We start from the raw sequence: 21,329 nt of genomic DNA, 5'->3' as shown, positions 1-21,329 counted from the left end.
GTGTAGATAGGGCTAGGGACAGAAATCATGGGACCTAGTGCTGTTCCTCATACAGCCCCTGACCCAACCTCCAGGACTCACACTCGCTTCCACTGACCTGACACTTGCAGGAAAAACTCAGCTGGTATGGTGGCATCTCTGCAGAGAAAGTAGAGTTAATGTTTTGGGTCCAGTGACACTTCTTCAGAAATAAAATGATCAAAAACAGTGGACTGAGAGGAGTGTGGATCTTGCAGCTGCTCCTGAGATTCAGATTTATTTCCAGATTTACTTTCAGATTTCTTACATTTACTAAATTTCAGGATATAAGCTTTTTATTTGATTAATTTTTAGCTTTTTTCTCGTCAAAAATGCAAAAGAAGCAAAAAAAACTGACACAATTTTTTATGAAATGGAGTTTTCTCAATGGAAGTTTTGGATAGGCCCACATGTGGACTGTTCAGTCTTTTTCCACTATGAAATTATGAGAGAGATGTTTTTAAACTCACTGAAGCATTTTTTTAAATTGCTGAGGAATGTTTTGTTTCAAACCAAGTTGTGTTTACAGAGCTCTTGGACAGGCTGACACGTGGGATTTTCCTTTTAATCAGAACATTGATAGCTGTCTGCTGGACCACTTGTGCTTAATATTAACTCTTTGGATAAAGAAAGGTAGTTTATTTTAGAGATAATATGCTGTTGTAAGTTGCTTCTTTTTAGACTTAATGACATTGAGGGCATACAAGAGACGCAGAGTTAGACGGCCAGTAGATTTCGAGAGCTGATAACACAGCAGGATCAGTCAGATAGAAGGATGACTGTCAGGAAAGGTAAGAAGGTAGTTCAGAAATCTCTCATACTGTTGAAAGGATAATCTCTCAGAGGAAATTAGAAGGGACTGTAAGAATGAATCTTATATTTGGAGGGGTTTGACAAAATTTAAAAGAATAATTATTGTAGGTGACTCTCCTGTCAAGGGCACAGACAGGAGGTTCTGCAGCAGTGAGCATGAATCTAGGATATTGTACTGTTTTCTTGGTGCTAGGATTTCGGACATTGCAAAATGATTGACACATACTGTTAAAGAGAAGAGTGAGACACCGGACGTTTTTGTACACATTGATGGGAATGACATAGTTAGGGAAAGAGTAAAGGCTTTGCAAAGTGAATATCAGAGGTTAGGTAGAAGATATAAAAAACAGACCCTCAAAAGTAGTAATCTCTGGTTTACTCCCAAAGCCAAGCTCAGATAAGGGAACAAAAGGATAAAGGAGACAAATCAATGGCTGAAGAGGTGGTGTAATGTTCAGGGATTCAGATTATTGGATCACTGCGATCTCTTCTGAGACAGAAAAGACCATTCACAAAGGATGGTTTCAACTGTACTGCTTTCAGGAACAACAGGTGAATAAAGAGATGGAGGTTCCAGTCAGGGATAGGAGAGAATCATATACTCAATATAAACAACTGGATCCAAATGGATCTCTTGCACTGTATAATGAGTGTCAGGCCATTCATAAGAGGGAGATCAGGAAGTTAAAGAAAGGATATGGGATAGCCTCGGCAAATAAGGTTAAGGATAATCCAAAGGGATTCTATAAGTACATTAAGACCAAGACAGCAACAAGAGATAGAGTGTAAGTCTCCTTAAAAAACAAAGAGGTTGCCTTTGTGTTTTAGATTCCCTACAATGTGGGCGGCACGGTGGCACAGTGATCAGCACTGCTCCCTCACAGTGCCAGAGACCCGGGTTCAATTCTACGCCTCAGGCGACTGTCTGTGTGAGTTTGCACATTCTCCCCGTGTCTGCATGGGTCTCCTCCGGGTGCTCTGGTTTCCTCCCATAGTCCACAAAATGTGCAAGTTTGGTGAATTGGCTAACCTAAAATTGACCGTACCGTTAGGTGAAGGGGTAAATGTACGTGAATGTGTCTGGGTGGGTTGCGCTTCGGCGGGTCGGTGTGGACTTGTTGGGCTGAAGGGCCTGTTTTCACATTGTAACTAATCTAATCTAATGTGATAACAGGCCCTTCAGCCCAACAAACCCATTCCGACCCTCGAAAGAGTAACCCACCCAGACCCATTTCCACTGACTAATGCACCTAACACTATGGGCAACGTCACATGGCCAATTCACCGAACCTGCACATCTTTGGACAGTGGGAGGAAACCCTCACCACACAGGGAGAACATGCAAACTCCAGCTGCCTGAGGCTGGAATTGAACTCAGGTCCCTGGTGCCAGTGCTAACCACTGAGCCACCATGCCACACCTCAGGAGATGGGAGAGATATCAAATGAACATTTTGTGTCAGTTTTTACTGTGGAGAAAGAAGTGGAAGCTAGAGAACTTTGAGAAATAAGTATTAAAATTTTGAAAACACCTTGTATTACAGAAGAGGAATTGTTCGAGGTCTTCGAAAATATAAATATGAATCTCTGAGACATGATCTACTCAATCCCAGGACTTTGTCAGAAGTTATGAGGAAATTGCTGGGCCCCCTGCAGGAACATTTGTATCATCCATAAATAATAGTCAGGTGCTGAATGACTGGAGTATGGCGAATGTTCAAGAAAGAATGTCAGGAGAAGGCTGAGAACTTCAGACCTGTGAGTCTGACTTCGGTGGTGATGAAGTTGTTCCGAAATTTTGGATTTATATGAATTTGGAGAGGCAAGGAATGATTTGGGATGGTTTTGTGCGAGGGATATCGTGTCTCACAAACTTGATGGATTTTTTTGAAGAAGTAAACAAGAAAATTGATGAGGGCAGAGGGGCTAACATTGTTTACTTAGACTTTGGTAAATCCTTTGACAAGGTTCAGCATGGTAGACTAATTAGTGAAGTTAGATCCCATGGGATTCAGGGTGAGCTTGGCAAGTGGATGCACAATTGGCTGAAAGGCAGAAGACAGAGAGTGACGGTGGAGGGAGGGTTTTGTTCTGGAGGCCTGTGACCAGCAGGGTTCCACGGGGATCAGGGCTGGGCCCACTTTTGTCAGTCATTTATATCAACAATTTCGATGAGACTACAAAAAGCATGTCTTGCAAGTTTGTGGTTGATACCAAAATTGATAGAATATTGAACAGTGAAGAAGGTTGTCTTAGAATACAAAAAGATCTTAACCAAATGGGTCAATGGGCTGAAGAGTGACAGATGGAGTTTAAGATAAGTGTGAGGTATTGCACTTTGGAAAAACAAACAAAGGGAAACAAATCTTCTCACAAACTTTGAACAAAGGGAAGACTTACACAATTAAAAGTAGGGCCTTGGGTAGTGCTGTAGAACAGAGACCGAGAGATTCAGATACAGAATTCTTCCAAATTTGCATCATCTATATATTAGATTAGATTACAGTGTGGAAACAGGCCCTTCGGCCCAACAAGTCCACACCGACCCGCCGAAGCGCCCACCCATCCATACCCCTACATTTACCCCTTACCTAACACTATGGGCAATTTAGCATGGCCAATTCACCTGACCTGCACATGTTTGGATTGTGGGAGGAAACTGGAGCACCCGGAGGAAACCCACGCAGACACGGGGAGAATGTGCAAACTCCACACAGTCAGTCGCCTGAGTCGGGAATTGAACCCAGGTCTCCGGCGCTGTGAGGCAGCAGTGCTAACCACTGTGCCACCGTGCCGCCCACAAATACGGTGGTTCAGCACACTTACCTTCATTGCTCAGACCTTTGATAATCGAGTTGGGATGTTATGTTCAGGTTGGAGAGGATGCTGGTGAGGCCTCTATTGTGTCCAGTTCTGGTCACCCTGTTATTGCAAGGATATCATTTAGCTGGAGAAGAGATTTACCAGGATGTTGGAAATAAAGCAGGCCTTGAGTTATCGGAAGAGGCTGGAGCGACTAGGACATTTCTCACTGGAGCGTACAAAGTTGAGAGGTGACCTTATCAAGATCGATAAAAGCATGAGGAATATAGATAAGGTGAATGGCAGATGTCTTTTTGCTCAGGTGGGAGATTTCAAGACGAGGGCATATCTTTAAGGTGAGAGGAGAAAGATTTTAAAAAGACATAAGGAAGGAGGCTGAGGGGTGACCTTATAGAGGTTTACAAAATTACGAGAGGCATGGATAGGATAAATAGGCAAGATCTTTTCCCTGAGGTCGGAGAGTCCAGAACTAGAGGGCATAGGTTTAGGGTGAGAGGGGAAAGATATAAAACAGACCTAAGGGGCAACTTTTTCATGCAGAGGGTGGTATGTGTATGGACTGAGCTGCCGGAGGAAGTGGTGGAAGTTGGTACAATTGTAACATTTAAGAGGCATTTGGATGGGTATATGAATAGGAAGGGTTTGGAAGGATATGGGCCGGGTGCTGGCAGGTGGAACGAGATTGGGTTGGGATATCTGGTCGGCATGGACGGGTTGGACCGAAGGATCTGTTTCCGTGCTGCACATCTCTATGACTCTATGCCTGTAAGGGGCAGTTTTCATTTTACACAGAGAGTGGTTCATGTGGAATGAACTTCCAGAGGAAATGGTGGATGTGGGGATCGTTACAGCGTTTAAAAGGCATTTAGATAATTTAATGAAAAAGAAATGTTTGGAGGGATATGGGCCAAGAGAAGGCAGGTGGGACTACTTAGTATGGGATTATGGTCAGCATGGACTCATTGAACTGAAGGGTCTGCTCCTGTGCTGTATGACTCTATAACTGATTATAGCTGGGGAAAGGTTGGTATAGATGCTGAAGATGGGGAGGGGGGTGAGGGGGCAGGAGTAAACACTCAGTGGAAACAGATCCCAGACAGAGACAAAAACAATTGGACAGACAAACGAAAGGGGAAAGGTCAGCCTGGGAGAATGAACAGCTGCTGATGGGGACCATTCATCACTGACAATGGATTGTTTTGGTAGCAGCCCATGTGATGACAAGGCCTGGTGTGTGGGGGTTGGGGGAAGGAGGTAGGAGAAGGTGCTGATGCCCTGAAATTATTCACCGCAATATTGAGTCCAGAAGGTCACTGGGTCCCCAAAAAGTGGTGTGTGGAAATGGCAGGCAACTGGATGCTGAGAATCATTTTTGTGGGTAGAACATTTCTGTTCTGCAAAGTAATCACCCAGTCTGTGTTTTGTTTTCTTAAGGCAGAGGTAGAAGTGGACTGTGCAAAGTTGGTGGATTATGGGCAGCCCTGAGCCTGTGTGAGGTGGTGCTGATGGAGAGAGAGGGCTCAAGATTGTGCATATGGCAACACATGACACTGAGTGTGAATGGCAGATTTCATTCTCTAAATCAAGTTGCCATATTATTACCAGACCATGGGCTGCTTTCTCTTGAGAGAGAGAGACAACTGGTGGTGGTTTAACCTGAGGGCCACCACACCTCAGTGAGGGGAGAGTGCTTCATGGTCACCTGAGCCAATGTGGGGATTGAACCCACACTGTTGGCATCACACTGCTTTGCAAACCAACCGTCCAGCTAACTGAACCAAACCCCAGATTCCCCAAAGTGTATGATTGAATCAGATCAGCTTTTCCAAATTTCAACAATGGTCACATGCAGCCATTAGGTTAGCTTTTTTTTTTAAATACCAGATTTAAAAAAAAATTCACCTGCTGCTGTGGTGGGATTTGAACCCATGGCCCCCGGAGTGGGTGTCTGGATTAGTCACCCAGTGACAGTAACAGTAACACCACATCACCAATTCCTGTCATAGCTCAAGGGTGAATACAGGGCTAGGATAGGTCCCACGTGGCTGTGATGCCTCACACAGTCAGATGGACACTGGGGGAATGTACTTGCATTGATGGAACTATTCCTGATGAAGGTTGGATCCAAGAGGGACACATTAGACTGTAGCACCTTCCTGTTCAAGGAGATGATCTTAATGTCAGTATAACTTTGGGTCATTTGGAGATTGAACTAAATATTCTGAGTGTGTCAATGTCTTTCAATACTGACATCAGAAGCGCCTAAAAAATATCAGCACATCATAGTACATTAAATATTGAAAAAAATTAAATTTGAAACCCAAAGCTAAAATACTACAGATGCTGGACATTTTAAATAAACATCAAAATGCTGCAAACACTCAGCAGGGCAGACAATACCGATGGAGAGAAACAGGGTTAATGTTTTAGTTCCATGTCCTTTCAGCAGAAAATCAAATCACAAAACATTCACAGAATCTGTTCCACTCTCACCGTGCACCTTCTACAAGCTGAAGAATGTGTGAACGGTTTCTTACCATGTACCAGCAACCGAGTCTCTTTCTGGATCAGATACAAAAGATTGAATCTTGACCTGTATTCCACCAGACACAGGTAAGTGTGATGGTCCCTCACTCTCAGCTGGTTTATCCTGGTCGAGGCATTTCCCTCCTCTGGGTTCCCAATGAGCTCGTACCGATTTCCACCGTGTACAGTTGTCCAATTTCCCTGTGATTGGGCTGTAAATGTAACAATGTGTTGGTAGGGCTCCTTCCTCATCCAGGTAACAGTGGTCAGGGGAGTGTAGGGCCTGGTCTTGAAGATACAGGGTAAAGTAACTGAATCTCCCTCTGTCCCACTCACCACTGAGACATCTCCTTGAGCATCAAAGGAAAGGACAAACATCAGAATGGATGAGGTCAGTGTGCAGAAGGTCTTATTTCAAAATGTTACATTCCTTTCAACTTCACAATAAAATGAACAATTAAAGACTCCACTCATATCTCTAACAGGTCTGTCCTCGACATTCCCCAGGAAGAGTCACCCTGATCAAAATGTCTCCTCGCCACTCAATTTGAAAACTTTGATTACAAGATTAAAAATCAGACATCACCAGGTTATAGTCCAACAGGTTTATTTTGAAGCACTAGCTTTCGGAACGCTGCTCCTTCATCAGGTGATTGTGGAGTATAAGATTGTAAGACACAGAATTTATAGCAAATGTTTATAGTGTGATGTAACTGAAATTATATATTGAAGAAGACCAGGATAGTTTGTTCAGTCTCTCGTCCGTTAGAGTGACCATGTTGGTTTCAGTTCTTTTATATGTAAATCACAATTTTCTTTTAAAAGTTACATGCTCAAGTGAACTTTAACAATTGGTGTCTGTCAGCCCAGATAATGTATTGAAGGTGTGAGCTCCCCTGTGTGATACTGTCTGTGCCACAATGTTTAGACTGATTCTAATCTAAAAAATGACTATAGAAACTTACATGGATTCATGCAGTTTTTTGAACAAAGTATGATGAAATTCTGCAAGTACAAATTCACCCCACAAACTAATATGTGTATGTGTGCATGTGTGTGTGTGTTTGTTGGGGGGTGGTTGTTAGTGTCTGTGAAAGTGTGCGCGCATGTGTGTGAGTATGAGTATAAAGGGGTATAAGTCTGAAAGAGGGTGAATGTGTGATTGTGGGAGTGTATTTGTGAGCTTATGAAAGAGCATCTGCGCCCGTATGTGTGTCTGGAGGAGTGTGTGTGTCTGTGTATGTGTGTGTCTCTGTATATTTGTGTGTGTCTCTGTATACTTGTGTGTATGTCTGTGTGTGCAGGACTGCTGAAGTGTTCTCTGACTGGGGGCGGCGGGCGGGGGGAGAGCACTCCTGTCTGTTGATTGTTGTACAGTGCACATCCATCCGTTGCCATAGCTTCTGCTTGGTCTCACCAATGTAGCATGCCTCGGGGCATCCTTGCCTGCAGCGAAAGAGATAGACAACGTTGGCTGAGTTGCATGAGTACCTGCCACATACAGCAGTCTGGGACATTCAACCTTGGACTTTCAGGTGACCATCCTCCAAGGCTGACATCGGGTCTGGCAGCAACGAAAAGTGGCCGAGCAGAGTTCGGTACCCATGGGGATGGCCTCATCCGGGATCTTGGGTTCATGTGACCCCATTACAGGTGACCCCATCGCGCTATACATACACACACACACACACACACACACACACACACACACACACACACACACACACACACACACACACACACACACACACACACACACACACACACACACACACACACACACACACACAGACCCTCTCTGATACGCTCACACATACACTGCCACACTCACACATGCACCCTCTCACAGACTTTATACTTACACTCACACACAGGCACACACTCCTCACAGACATTCACAACCACCCCCCTCCCCTCCTTCCACATCCCCGCCCCACACACATATGCACATGCGCAAATGCACACATGCACATATAAGTTTGTGGGGGTGAATTTGTACTTGCAGAGTAACATTTTAATTTGCTCAAAAATCCATGTAAAATTCTATAAATTCATTTTTTATATTAGAATCAGTCCAAACATTGTGGCACAGACAGTATCACCCAGGGGAGCTCACACCTTCAATACATTATCTGGGCGGACAGACATTATCTGGGCGGACAGACACCAATTGTTAAAGTTCATTTGAGAATGGAACTTTTTAAAAAAAGTTTTGTGATTTACATATAAAAGAATTGAAGCCAACATGGTCATTCTAACAGATGAGAGACTTAACAAACAATACAAGCTGTTTTCAATATGTAATTTCAGTTAAATCACACTATAAACCTTTGCTATAAATTCTGTGTCTTACAATCTTACGCTTCACAACCACCTGATGAAGGAGCAGCGCTCCAAAAGCTAGTGCTTCCAAATAAACCTGTTGGACTATAACCTGGTGTTGTGTGATTTTTAACTTTGTACACCCCAGTCCAACACCAGCATCTCCAAATCTTGGTTACAAGATATTTCCATGATGTGGAGGTGCCAGTGTTGCACTGAGGTGGACAAAATCAGACGTCGCACTGCACCAGGACTTCACCTGATGCAGGAGCAGTGCTCTGAACCTTGTTATTTCAAATAAACCTGTTGGACTATAACCTGGTGCCGTGTGACTGCTGAAGATACTTACAGATCGGATCCATTGAACCCTCCTGAATTCATTCATGCAGAACCCTCCACCCATTGCTCAAAGTTAATTTTCTTTAGACGAGGTCAAGGATTTTACAGCCTTCCCCCTCACTCTGTCCAGCAAACACATTCAAAGTATTGACCACACTCTGTGTGAAGGAGAACCCCCTGGTGTCATTCCGAATGTAACCATTCACCAGCTCCAACCTGTGACCTTTGAAATGGGCACAGGTTAATTTAAGCTCAGAGTCCAGATTAAAGTTTTCTATATTAAGTAAGATATTTGGGTGCAGGAGGAGGGGGATAATCAGCCATATGGCTCTTTGCTTCATGAATTTAAAAGAGGAGCTGAGAGGTTAAATGTTTCCTCATCTCAATTTACATAGAAAATCCGTTATTTTGCAATTGTTCCCCTGTTTGACTTCTGTTCACAAGACCAAATATCCTCTCAGAATCTGTCTTGTCAAACTCCTCAGCATCTTGAGTGGGGTCACTCTGCCTGAAGCGTTAACTCTGATTTCTCTCCACAGGTGCTGCCAGACCTGCTGAGCTTTTCTGACAATTTCCATTTTTTTTTCTGATTTGCAGCATCTGCAGTTTTGGTTTTGGTTTTTCCTCAGGATATTCTTTGTTTCATCAATTTCTACTTTTGTTTTATTCCATCATGGGTGTCACTGGCCCAGATTATGTGCATGTATTGTCCATCCTGATTGCCCAGGTGAAGCTGCTGTTACGAGATGGTGGTGAATCCTTCTGCTAATTAAACCAAACACCCAGAAAAGCTCACCTCGGATCGCCATCTGTTAAAGTATGAGGAATAGAGAACTCCCAAAATTCACTTTTATATTAAAAATCAATTTATTCTTTAACTCTCAAAGTGAACATTAAACAACAACTATTTCCAACTCTTAGCCTCCTTTCCCTAAACTGCTTGCTATCTGTCTCCAACTCCATAACAATCTACTGTTCCAATAACCATCCGTATTAAAGTCACATCAGCTTCATTACAAAACCACACAGTGGCTGTTATTATTGATGTGTTTCTTCTTTCAGCTCAAGATCTCCCTGAGTTGTCTTCTGTCTTTCACTGCAAAGATGTTTCATATGAGAAAGGTTCCTTTGGTACAGAATGTTTTGAATGACAGCTTCTCAATGCAGTTACTCGATGTCTAACTTTCAAAATGTCTGCTTTTTTTATACCCCAAACATCAGGTGGTTTCATTGTTTTGAAGTTGGCAAAAACAATAAATTCAACGCGATTGGGTTTTAGTATCCTGGGGCATAATTTAAACTGATTGGTTAGATTCAAATTATAGTCAAAGCAACTGAGGTATCTAGTTTACAGCTAAATGTTACATATTTTCAATTTTCCAGTAAACTCTGAGACTGCTCGTTAGTCACATGACAGGTGCCTGCACGTTCTCAGTGCAGAACAGCTTTCACTCTCGCTTAAAGGTACAGTACGCACCTTCAACTTCATAACAACTCCCCTGAAGAAAAAAAATGAACCATCATAATGAAAAGATGTCTCCATTTTTTGCCTAATTCTTAACCCGATGAAAGTGAAATACATAGGATATTAATTTAAGTTCATATTGATTTCCACACACATATGTATAACATTGTTATCTGTTCAACCTTATTTAAAATTTATCAGTTAAATTTGTGATAATGTTGTACGGCCAGTACCAAACTCAATAATTCCTTTTCGATGGTAGAATATTTTTCTCTGGTGGGTATTGGGTTTCTTTGAAAAGTAACCAACTGGCTATTCAATTCCATCATCATCTTCCTGTAGCAGTACAGCCTCAAGTCCAACATCATGAGCATCGATTGCAACTTTGATTGCAACATTTGGTGCGGCTAAAACTGGTGCCACGGTTAATACAACTCTTACATTGTCAAGTGCCTCCTGGCATTGTTCCATCCACCGAAATGTTGTGGTCTTCTTCAGGAAATCCGTGAGTGAAGTCACTACCCTGCTGACATTTGGAACAAACTCCCAGTAGAATCCACTTAGTCCCCAAAATCAAAGCACTTCTTTCTTTGAGGTTGTTTGTGGAAATTCCTCGATGGTCTTTGTCTTTGCATTCCTGAGGGTCAACATTTCATGACCGATGTTATGTCCCAATAATGTCTCCTCTGCCTTCGCAAATTGTGTTTTCTTTAATTTTATTACCAGTTTTGCTTCTCTTAATCGTTCAAAGAGCTGTGTGCCAACTGTACCATGAGATCTTTCCATGACTCACTAAAGATCACTGCATCATCCAGAGATACTGCACAGTTTGTTAACACAGCCACACCTCTGTTCACGAGCCTTTTAAATGTGTTCTTTATTCAAAAGGGCAGCACTTTGAATTGACATAACCCATTTGGGGTGACAAACGCAGAAATTTATTTCACTTTCTCTTATAAAGGGATGACAATACCCAAACAGTAAGTCCAACTTTGTGATGTAAGGGGCTTGTCCAACTTTCTCTATACAGTCCTCCAATTTTAGTATTGATCTGAGTTTGATTTTGTAACGGCCTTAACCTTCCAATGGTCCACGCAAAATTGTTGAATCCCGTCAGGTTTGGTAACTAAAACGATCATCGAACTCCACTTGCTTTGACTCAGTTCGATGATAGCTTCATTGAGCATTGCATCCACTTCCTTCTGGACCTGTGTGGCGTTGAAAGGATTAAGCCTGTAGGTGTGTTGTTTTATTGGAACAGCATTCCCTACTTCTACCTCATGCACAAGAGGATCAGGCCTCTCCATCTTATTCCTGCATATGTCCTTGTACTGCTGCAACAATCCTTTCAACTGGTTCTTTGTTCCTGGGACAGATTGTTCACTCACCTATCCCACTCCTCAAGGACTTCTTCATTGTTTAATGCATTTTAAGGCAATCAAACTGCACAACGCGAGATTTGATTCCTCACCCTGTGGGGCAGTAACTAACACTGTTCCTCCAGTTCCCTGTTTTTCCTGTCCAGCATCTTTACCAGATAGTTTACCTGACTCACCTTTTTTCTCAATTTGTCAGGACCACTGAACCTGACTTTGAGAGGATATTCTGTCATTGGTGACAATACTAACACGTCATCCCCACGGGAAAATGTCTGAATTTTGGAGTTTTTATCTGCCACCTGCTTCAATCTACACTGCACCCTCTTTCAGTGCTGTTTAGCTAACTCACCAGCCTGATTTAATCTCTCTCTCACGTCATCTACATAATCCAAGTGTGTGACCTCCGACTTCAGTCCTGTCAATTTCTCTTTAATTAATTTCAAAGTACCTCTCACTTCATGTCCGGATATTAACTCAAAGGGAGTGAACTGAGTAGATTCATTTGAGCCATCTCTAATGGCAAACAATATGAATGGGATACCTTCATCCCAATCATTCAGGTAATCCTGACAGCACATTCTTAACATGGTCTTCAGGGTCTGATGCCACCTTTCCAAAGCTCCCTGAGTTTCAGGATGATATGCACTTGGTTTAATGTGCTGTATGCCTAATCTATCCATGATTTCTTTAAACAGCTGAGCAATAAAATTAGACAATGGAGCTGAGATGACTGATTTCCAAGAACAACAACCAGCTTCCTCTGTGCCAGGTCTGACTGAAACCCACGGAGGTTTCCCTCCTCGGCTTCCCACTGGATTCAGTTTTGCTCAGGTTCCTTGATGCTACACTCGCTCAAATACAGCCTTGATGTTAACAACAGGCACATTCGCCTGTACCTGTCTTTTTGTTTTTTCCGTTGTTTACCTATTATTTAATATCTGTGCTACTTAACTCTGTGATCTGCCAGTACTGCTCACAAGACAAAGCTTTTTGCCGTGCCTCGGTACATGTGACAATAAATTCAATTCAATTCGATTCGATTCAATTCGATTCAGTCACTGACAGCTTCCAGCAGTTTAATTGGCCAAATTGAAAATATGTAACATTACACTGCAAACGAGATACCTCAGTTGTTTTGAGCATGATTTGAATCTAAACAATCAGATTAAATTATCCCCCAGAATTCTAAAACCCAATCGAGTTTGAATTTATTGTTTTTTGCCAACCTCAAACTAATGAGACAATCTGATGTTTGGGGTATTAAAAAAAACAGATATGTTGAAAGTTCGACAGAGAGTAACTGCCATTGACAGACTGCCGTACAAAACACTCTCAATCAAAGGGACCTTCTTCATATGAAATATCTTTGCAGTGAAAGACAGAAGTCGACCCAGGAGATCTTTAGCCGAAAGAAGAAACACACTGACAATGACAGCCACTGTGTGGTTTTGTAATGAAGCTGATGTAATTTTAATACAGGTGGATATTGGAACAGTATATTGTTATAGAGTTGGAGGCAGATAGCAAGCAGTTGTGGGAAAGTAAAAAATCACACAACACCAGGTTATAGTCCAACAGGTTTAATTGGAAGCACACCAGCTTTCGGAGCATGGGATACAGGAGAACATCTCCACCTACAAGCTTCCCTCCAAGACACTCACCATCCTGATTTGGGAATATTTCATCATTCCTTCAGTGTCACTGGGACAAAGCCTTGGAAATCCTTTACCAACCGAATCGTGAATGTCTCTGCAGCTGAGGGAATACAGCAGTTCAAGAAGGCAGCTCACCATTCCTTCTCCAGGGCTGGCCAATAAAGACTGACTGTGCATGGGACACCCACATCCCCTTGGACAATGAAAAGATAGTTCCAAGTCAGGATGGCCTGTACCTGATGTCATTTTTCACTGAGGTCTTCAAGGTCCCTACTTTGGAAGGTGCTGGTGGAGGGAATGTTGCTGTCTTGCTGCAGTGTATTTTATAGTTATTTTTATTCCCACAATGATGTTAGGGTGGGATTTCCAGGTCTTTGACCCAGTAATAATGACAGAGCAGTGATAAATTTTCCTGCACTGTTCCAGGCAAGTGGGAAGTATTTCATCACACTCCTGACTGGCCAAGAGGCTTTGCAGTCAGGAGGTGTATTAATTCATAGGATTCTTAGCCTGTGACCTGCTCTTGCAGCCATAGTTTCATTTGCACTCCTGGGTTCATTCCTTATCCACAACTGAGGGGCAGTTAAGAGTCAACCACATAACTGTGGGAATGGAGTCACATGTAGGTCAGATCAGGTAAGGATAGCAGATTTCCCTCCCAAAAGGACATGATTAACCCAGATTCTTTTTTAATGGTGATGGTTACATGGTCATTATTAGACTAGTTTTCAGTTCTAGATATTTTCAAATTCAAATTTCACAAACTGCCACAATCCCCAGGACATTAGCCTCTGGCAAGGACAGTTCCCACCATTTTCTCCTCAGCCAATAGAGGTGGAGGATAGCAACAGTGAAGTTCTCGGCCAATGTGAGCTGAGGGTTCCTTCACCCTGAGATGAGCTCATCCAATGAGGGTTCAGGAGGTGCCAGGTATCTCTTGTCCTCACCCAATGCTGATAAAGCTGGACCTTCATTGGTGGGGATCTTGGAGCTTGGATTGTCAGTGATGTTTTCTCTGTTCCCCATCCCAGAGCAATGAAGCCAGTTTGAACGTGATAATGAAGAAGTGTGAATTTGGGAGGTTTCAAAGATGGTGATGGAATGGTCTCTAAATCCCAGTCATGTCTCTTTCTCTCTCTGTCTCTCTCTCTCTCTCTCTCTTTGTGCCTCTCTGTCTCTGTCCTTCTCACTGCCTCCTGCCTGAGACCAACTGGAAGAGCCCAATAGAAGGAGCCAACCCAAGAGCTCCCAGACCAGGTGGAGCCTGTCCCCATTGAGCTGTCAGGGCAGTGACACATCCGAACATTGTTCCTCACCTTTCACTTTCAAGCGTGTTCCTTTTCCAGATCCAAACTTGTCAATATTGAGATCCACACAACACCAATAGGACCCAGCATCCTTCCAGCTCAGTCCCTCCATCATTATTGAGGCATCTTTGTTGCTGAGGTTCCCCACGAATCTGAATCGATTCCCACTGTCCCGCTGTATCACATTCTCACACAGCTCACCATGGGAATGGTCTGGACCAGGATATATACACTTAAAGATTAAAGCCTGTGTTTCCTCCTTGTACCATAAGATGGAGCCGGTGAGTGTGAGGTGAGTGTCAGGGTGGGTGAAGCTGCAGGGTAAGACAGCGGAGCCTCCTTCCTCAGCCCTCACTCCATCCGCGATTGTCATTGACCAACCATGAACAAAATCTGCTGTGAGGGGAGAGAGAGAGAGAATATAAGACATCAGCACAGACACGAAACACTGAGGTAAAACATTGAATCTGTTATTTCGTGAGAAAAGGTATGATACGATACAATTGTGGTTTCTGAACAGACTAGTGACAGTGTGGAATGAGCTCCAGGCTGGATACAACAGAGGGCTTCGGGTGGTTTTTGTAAACATCCTGAGGTGAGACTGTGGGGGTTGTTGCTGTTGGTTGAAGAGAGGGTTTGGTGCCTGAGAGTTTTCTGAACTCTCCATTGTTCCAGGAGACCCAGAGTTATCTGAAGAGCAGGACTCAGGGCCCTCCCTGCAGAACGTTTTCTATGGCCCATCACTTTCTACTCTATGACTGAGCCAGCCTTCAGCAAACTGGCTCATTCATCAGTCATAGCAGAGGGATGGGGGATGCAGTGGAAGCATTGTGGGGGTGGGGGTGGAGGTGGATACAGAGAGACATGAAGATGGAAGAAAGTAAACTGAAGTAAAAAAGTAAACTCATCATTGTGCGAGAGAACTCCTGTCTCGTTCACGGAAGTTATGGCTGGTAATGATTTAACCTGAGGGTCACTCTGCCTCAGACAAGGGGCAAGGTTGAGAAGATTGGAACTTCATGGTTACCTCAGACAATATGGGAATTAAACATCCCTTTTGGCATCACTCCACATCACAGACCAACTGTCCAGCCAACTGAGCTAACTGACGATGAGAAGGCAATCCAAGTAAATCCAGAAGGCAGTGTGAATATCGTCAAGTGAGGGCATAAGGGAGTGTGGCATGGCTGGATGGCATTTACTTGTGAGTAAGGCAGACAAGCTGAGGGCGTAGATTAATGAGTGGAGATCAGATATTGTTGTTATCACAGAGACATGGTTGAGGGTGTGACAGGATTGACAGCACAATGTTCTGGGCTATTGAACTGTGAGATGAGACATGTAGGGGTAGAGGGAATGTCAAAGAGGAGGGGGTGTTACAACATTGATGAAGGAGTTAATCACTGACATAAGATGGATGAAATCTTAGAATGTTCCTCAAATGAGGTCACATGGTACAATGGAAAAACAAACCCCCATCACGACACTCTGTCTCTTACCATCAAGCAAATTTTGTATCCCGCTGGCCTTCTTTCCCTGAATCCCATGCCACCTAACTTCACTAATTAGTCCACCATGTGGAACTTTGACAACAGCTTTACACAAGTTCATATAAACAATATCTCCCCCTCTGCCCTCACTTGTCTTTTGGTTACATTTTCAAAAAACTCAGTCAAGTTTGTGACACATGATTTCCCCTGCACAAAGCCACTTTTATGTTTTTCCAGACCTCCAACACTTCCTCTTCAGTAAAGTGAATTCCTTCAAGACATTAATATTTATTTGCCCGAGTTCCCTTGCGTCAATTTCATTCTCCACAGTAAAAACTGTTGCAAAATATTTGTTTAGGATATCCCCCCCTCTCCACTGGTTCTACACATAGATGACCACATTGATCTTGAAGAGGCCCTATTCCCTCCCTGGATGCTCTCTGGCTTCTAATAACTTTGTAGAATATCTTTGACTTATCCTCAGCCTTCTCAGCTGAGGTTATCTGATGTCCACTTTTTGCCCTCCTGATATCCCTCATAAGAATGCCCCTACAGCCCTTATACTCTTCAAGAGATTCACTTGATCCCAGTTGTCTACATCTAATACATGACTCTTTTGTACCAAATTCAATGTGGCCTCACCTCTTGTATCTTTGTCCGTACATCTCCGACCCCTTCCCATCACACTTTGATTATCATTCACCTCTTCACTACCCTGCATTCTCTGCTCTCTCATTTTTTTTGATTGGTTGACAGGAAAACTAATAAAATATGGATAATTATGAGTGTTCAAATAGGATAGGCAAGAAGGTCCTTTCTTCATTCATACTGTGGTCAGTAAACAGGAAAGATAGATTTAAGGTCGGAGATAGAAGTGGGAGGAGACTTAACATATTCTTCCTCATGTAGAGGTTAATAAGAGTCTGGAACACACTGCCTGAAAGGGCGGTTGAGTTATAAACGCTGCTAACATTTGTACTTCAATGTTCATTTGTATTACTATTTGCCTCTTCAGTAGCCTGCACTTCTGTTCTGTCATTTCTATTTTTCCGAATCCCTGCAGTGTGAAAACAGGAGATTTGACCCAACAAATCCACATTGACCGTCTGAACAGCATCCCTTTTTGATTTTCAAAATTCCCTCCAACTGAGTCCCACCTCCCACTGCGATCTCCACTCCACTAATTACATTAAAGCCCTCAATAAGTTGGTTAAGAAGGCTTTTAGATGGAGAGCAGCAAAATGGGAGAAGTAGAGTGAGATCATTGTTGACTGATACAGACATGATGACTCAAAATGGCCTCCTTCTACGCTGTAAATGTCTAAGGTTCATGAATCTACAAGGAAAACATGAAGGAATAAATCATCACGCTCGGAATAGTCAATTGTCACTGCTTTCATTTTTGATAAAACAAATGATTTCTCCCTGATGTAGAAACCGCAATGAAGGAAAAGGCACATCGTGCTGAGGAGGAACAGTTTGGGAACTAAATACCAGACAGCAACAGACCATCAAGGAGGAGGCAATTCCATGATGAACAAAGTGGATTTGAAAGGTCAGTATTAGAAAGTACTTACTGTGACCCCGTACTGAGACTGACAGCAGGACTGCAGAAAGACAAACATAGAGAGACCTCATCGTTAATACTTCACCATTTCATCCTTCTCACTCGCTTACTCTTGTCCTTTTACAGAAAAATACAGAAGTTACTTGACTTCCTGCCAAATAAATGTGAGGCAATCATACACGATACGAACAACAAACGGGAAGTCTGTGTACGGTCAGTAGGAGCTGAGAGAATGACAAAGCTATTATAAAACAGAGGCACCAACCACAGCTACCGTTGAGAAAAGGAGATGTTCCATCAGCTTCCAACACAAATCTCAAAATCAACAGCTTCAGCATCAAACACTCTGAGAGCTGGGGCAGGACAGTGTTAGAGACAGACTAAAGCTCTTTCAACACCGTCTCCATCAAACACTCCCAGGACAGCCACAGCTCGGGGTTGGATCCAGAATAAAACTCCTTCTACTTTTTAAAATTGAAATTAACCAGAAGGAAAGCACCTTGACATTAAAACTATGATGCCTCGTGTTAACAATTTCTGCCCTGGGAAAAAGTCTCTGGCTATCAACTCTATCTATGCCTCTCATTATCTTGTACACCACAATTAGGTCCCCTCTCTTCCTTCTTTTTTCCAATGAAAAAAGTCCAAGCTCAGTCAACCTCTCTTTGTAAGAAAAGCCCTCCATTCCAGGCAGCACCCTGGTAAACCTCCTCTGAACCCTCTCCAACGCATCCACATCTTTCCTATAATAGGTAAAAACAATGACTGCAGATGCTGGAAACCAGATTTTGGATTAGTGGTGCTGGAAGAGCACAGCAGTTCAGGCAGCTTGTCCTACCTGCCTATCTTCTTTTCCACCTATCCACTCCACCCTCCTCTCTGACCTATCACCTTCATCCCCTCCCCCACTCACCTATTGTACTCCATGCTACTTTCTCCCCACCCCCACCCTCCTCTAGCTTATCTCTCCACGCTTCAGGCTCTCTGCCTTTATTCCTGATGAAGGGCTTTTGCCGAAATGTCAATTTTGCTGCTCCTCGGATGCTGCCTGAATTGCTGTGTTCTTCCAGCACCACTAATCCAAAATCTTTCCTATAAATGGGGCGACCAGAACTGGACACAGTATTCCAAGTGCAGTGTAACCAAAGTTTTATAAAGCTGCAACAAGATCTCACGGCTTTTAAACTCAATCCTGTCTACAATCCTGCACTCAACTTTCAAGTTCAACCTTCCAAAATGCATCACTTCACATTTATCCAGGTTGAAATCCATCTTCCACCTCTCAGCCTATCTCTGCATCCTGTCAATGTCACGCTGCAGCCTACAAGAGTTCTCTATACTGTCAACAACACCTCCAAACATCTGCAAACTTGCTAACCCATCCTTCAATCTCCTCATCCAAGTCATTGTTAAAAATTACAAAGAGTAGAGGCCCAAGAATAGAGCCCTATGGAACACCGCTCACCTCCAGGCAGAATACCTTCCTTCCACTACCACTCGCTGTCTTCTGTCGACCAGCCAATTCTGTATCCAGACAGCTAAATTTCCCTATATCCCATTCCTCCTGACCTTCTGAACGAGCCTACCATGGGGAACCCTATCAAATGCCTTACTGAAGTCCATATATACCACATTTACTGCTCGACCCTCATCAACCTTTCTAGTATCATCCTCAAAGAACTCAATAAGTTTTGTGAGGCATTACCTGCCCCTCACAAAGCCATGCTGACTGCATTTAATCAAACCATGCTCTTCCAGATGGTCATAAATCCTATCCCTCAGAATCCTTTCTAAAACCTTGCCGACGACAGACGTGAGACTGACTGATCTGTAATTGCCGGGGATTTCCTTATTTCCTTTCTTGAAGAGAGGAATTACATTTGCCTCCCTCCAGTCCTCAGGTATGACTCTGTTGGAGAGCGAGGATGCAACGATCTTCGCAAGCTGCGAAGCAATCACATTTCTCACTTCTCAAAGCAGCCGAGGACAAATCTGGTCTGGCCCTGGTGACTTGTCAATCTTAATGTTTGTCAAAATTTTCAGCACATCAGCTTCCTCAATCTCTATCCATTCCAGCATGTGTACCTGCTCCTCAATGATTTCATTCACTACAAGGTCCTTTTCTTTAGTAAAGACAGAAGCATAAACTCATTTAGGGCCTCCCCTACCTCCTCAGACTCTATACACAAGTTCCCTATGCTATCCCTGATCAGCCCTACTCTTTCTTTGATCATTCTCTTATTGCTCACATCCGTGTAAAATGCCTTTGGATTCTCCCTAATCCTTCCTGCCAAGCCTTTCTCGTACCTCCTCCTAGCTCTCCTCAGATCATTTTTGAGCTCCTTCCTCACCTGCCTGTAATCCTCGAGAGCTGAGCAAGACCCTTGCTTCCTCCACCTTACGTAAGCTGCCTTCTTTCTTCTGATGAAAAGCGCCTCCGCTCTCGTCATCCAAGGTTCCTTTATCTTACCACTTCTTGCCTGTCTCAGAGGAACACATTTACGCATCATTCACAACAACTGTTCCTTAAACAGTCTCCACATGTCTATCGTGCCCTTTCCATGGAACAATTGCTCCCAGTCCATGCTTCCCAACTCACGCCTGGTAGTATCATAGTTTCCTTTTCCCCAATTAAATATCCTCCCATTGTGCCTGCTTCTCTCCTTCTCCATAGCTATGTAGAATGTGGGGCAGTTGTGGTCACTATCACCAAAATGCTCTCCCACCACAAGATCTGTCACCTGCCCCTGCTCATTGCCGTGCACCAAATCCAAAATGGCCTCTCCCCTTGTCGGCTTGTCAACGTACTGAGTTAGGAAACCCTCCTGAACACCCCTTACAAAAACAGCTTCATTCAAATCTTCTGCTCGAAGGACGTTCCAATCAACATTGGGAAAGTTAAAGTCACCCATTACAACAACCCGACAACATTCACTCTTTTCCAAAATCTGCCGACCTATGCTTTCTTCAATCTCCCTGCTGCTATTGGTGGACCTGTAGTAAACCCCTCATGAGGTGACTGCTCCCTTACTGTTCCTAATTTCCACCCGTACTGACTCAATAGGCAGACCCTCCTCGACAATGGTAACTTCTGTAGCTGTGATACCCTCTCTGATTAGCAGTGCTACACCCCCTCCTCTTTCTCCCCTCTCCCTATTCTTTTTAAATGTTCTAAACCCTGGAACATCCAGCAACCATTCCTGCCCCTGAGAAACCCACATCTCTGTTCTGGCCACAACACCATAGCACCAGGTACTGATCCATGCTCTAAGCTCATCACTTTTATTCCTGATACTCCTTGCATTAAAGCAAACATACTTTAACCAATCCCTTGGTTCTTTCCCAGGAAATTCCTTCCCACTGGCTGTGCTACCTCTTGCTCTTGCCTCATCTCCATCAGCTCTCACCACCAGTGTATAGCTCAGGTTCCCACCCCACCTGCCATACTAGTTTAAACCCTCCTGAACCACTCGAGCAAACCTTCCACCCAGGACATTGGTCCCCTTCCAGTTCAGGTGCAAACCGTCCTTCATGTACAGGTCTCACCTTCCCCAGAAGACATCCCAATTATCTACATATCTAAAGCCCTCCCTCCTACACCAGCTGCGCAGCCATGGGTTAAGCTG

General features: G+C 43.5%; 1 protein-coding gene across 1 annotated transcript; it reads right to left on the bottom strand.

The window, feature by feature from the left end:
• Positions 1 to 6,122: 6,122 nt before the first annotated feature.
• On the bottom strand, positions 6,123 to 17,816 carry LOC122546755 (sialic acid-binding Ig-like lectin 10). The gene is made up of 4 exons (XM_087994122.1): positions 17,714 to 17,816; positions 14,656 to 15,042; positions 11,502 to 11,513; positions 6,123 to 6,526 (listed from the first exon to the last, which is right to left on the bottom strand). Exons 1-4 carry the CDS (start codon positions 17,772 to 17,774, stop codon positions 6,123 to 6,125), a joined length of 864 nt encoding a protein of 287 aa, XP_087850248.1. The 5' UTR covers positions 17,775 to 17,816.
• Positions 17,817 to 21,329: the final 3,513 nt, after the last annotated feature.

The sequence above is a fragment of the Chiloscyllium plagiosum genome, unplaced genomic scaffold (genome assembly GCF_037043375.1).
Source record: "Chiloscyllium plagiosum isolate Xiang-an unplaced genomic scaffold, Cpla_swu_hap1 HiC_scaffold_2, whole genome shotgun sequence".
NCBI classification, from domain to species: Eukaryota; Metazoa; Chordata; class Chondrichthyes; order Orectolobiformes; family Hemiscylliidae; genus Chiloscyllium; species Chiloscyllium plagiosum.
Note: the sequence above shows the minus strand (reverse complement) of the source record. Positions and strands in the feature narration are given on the sequence as shown.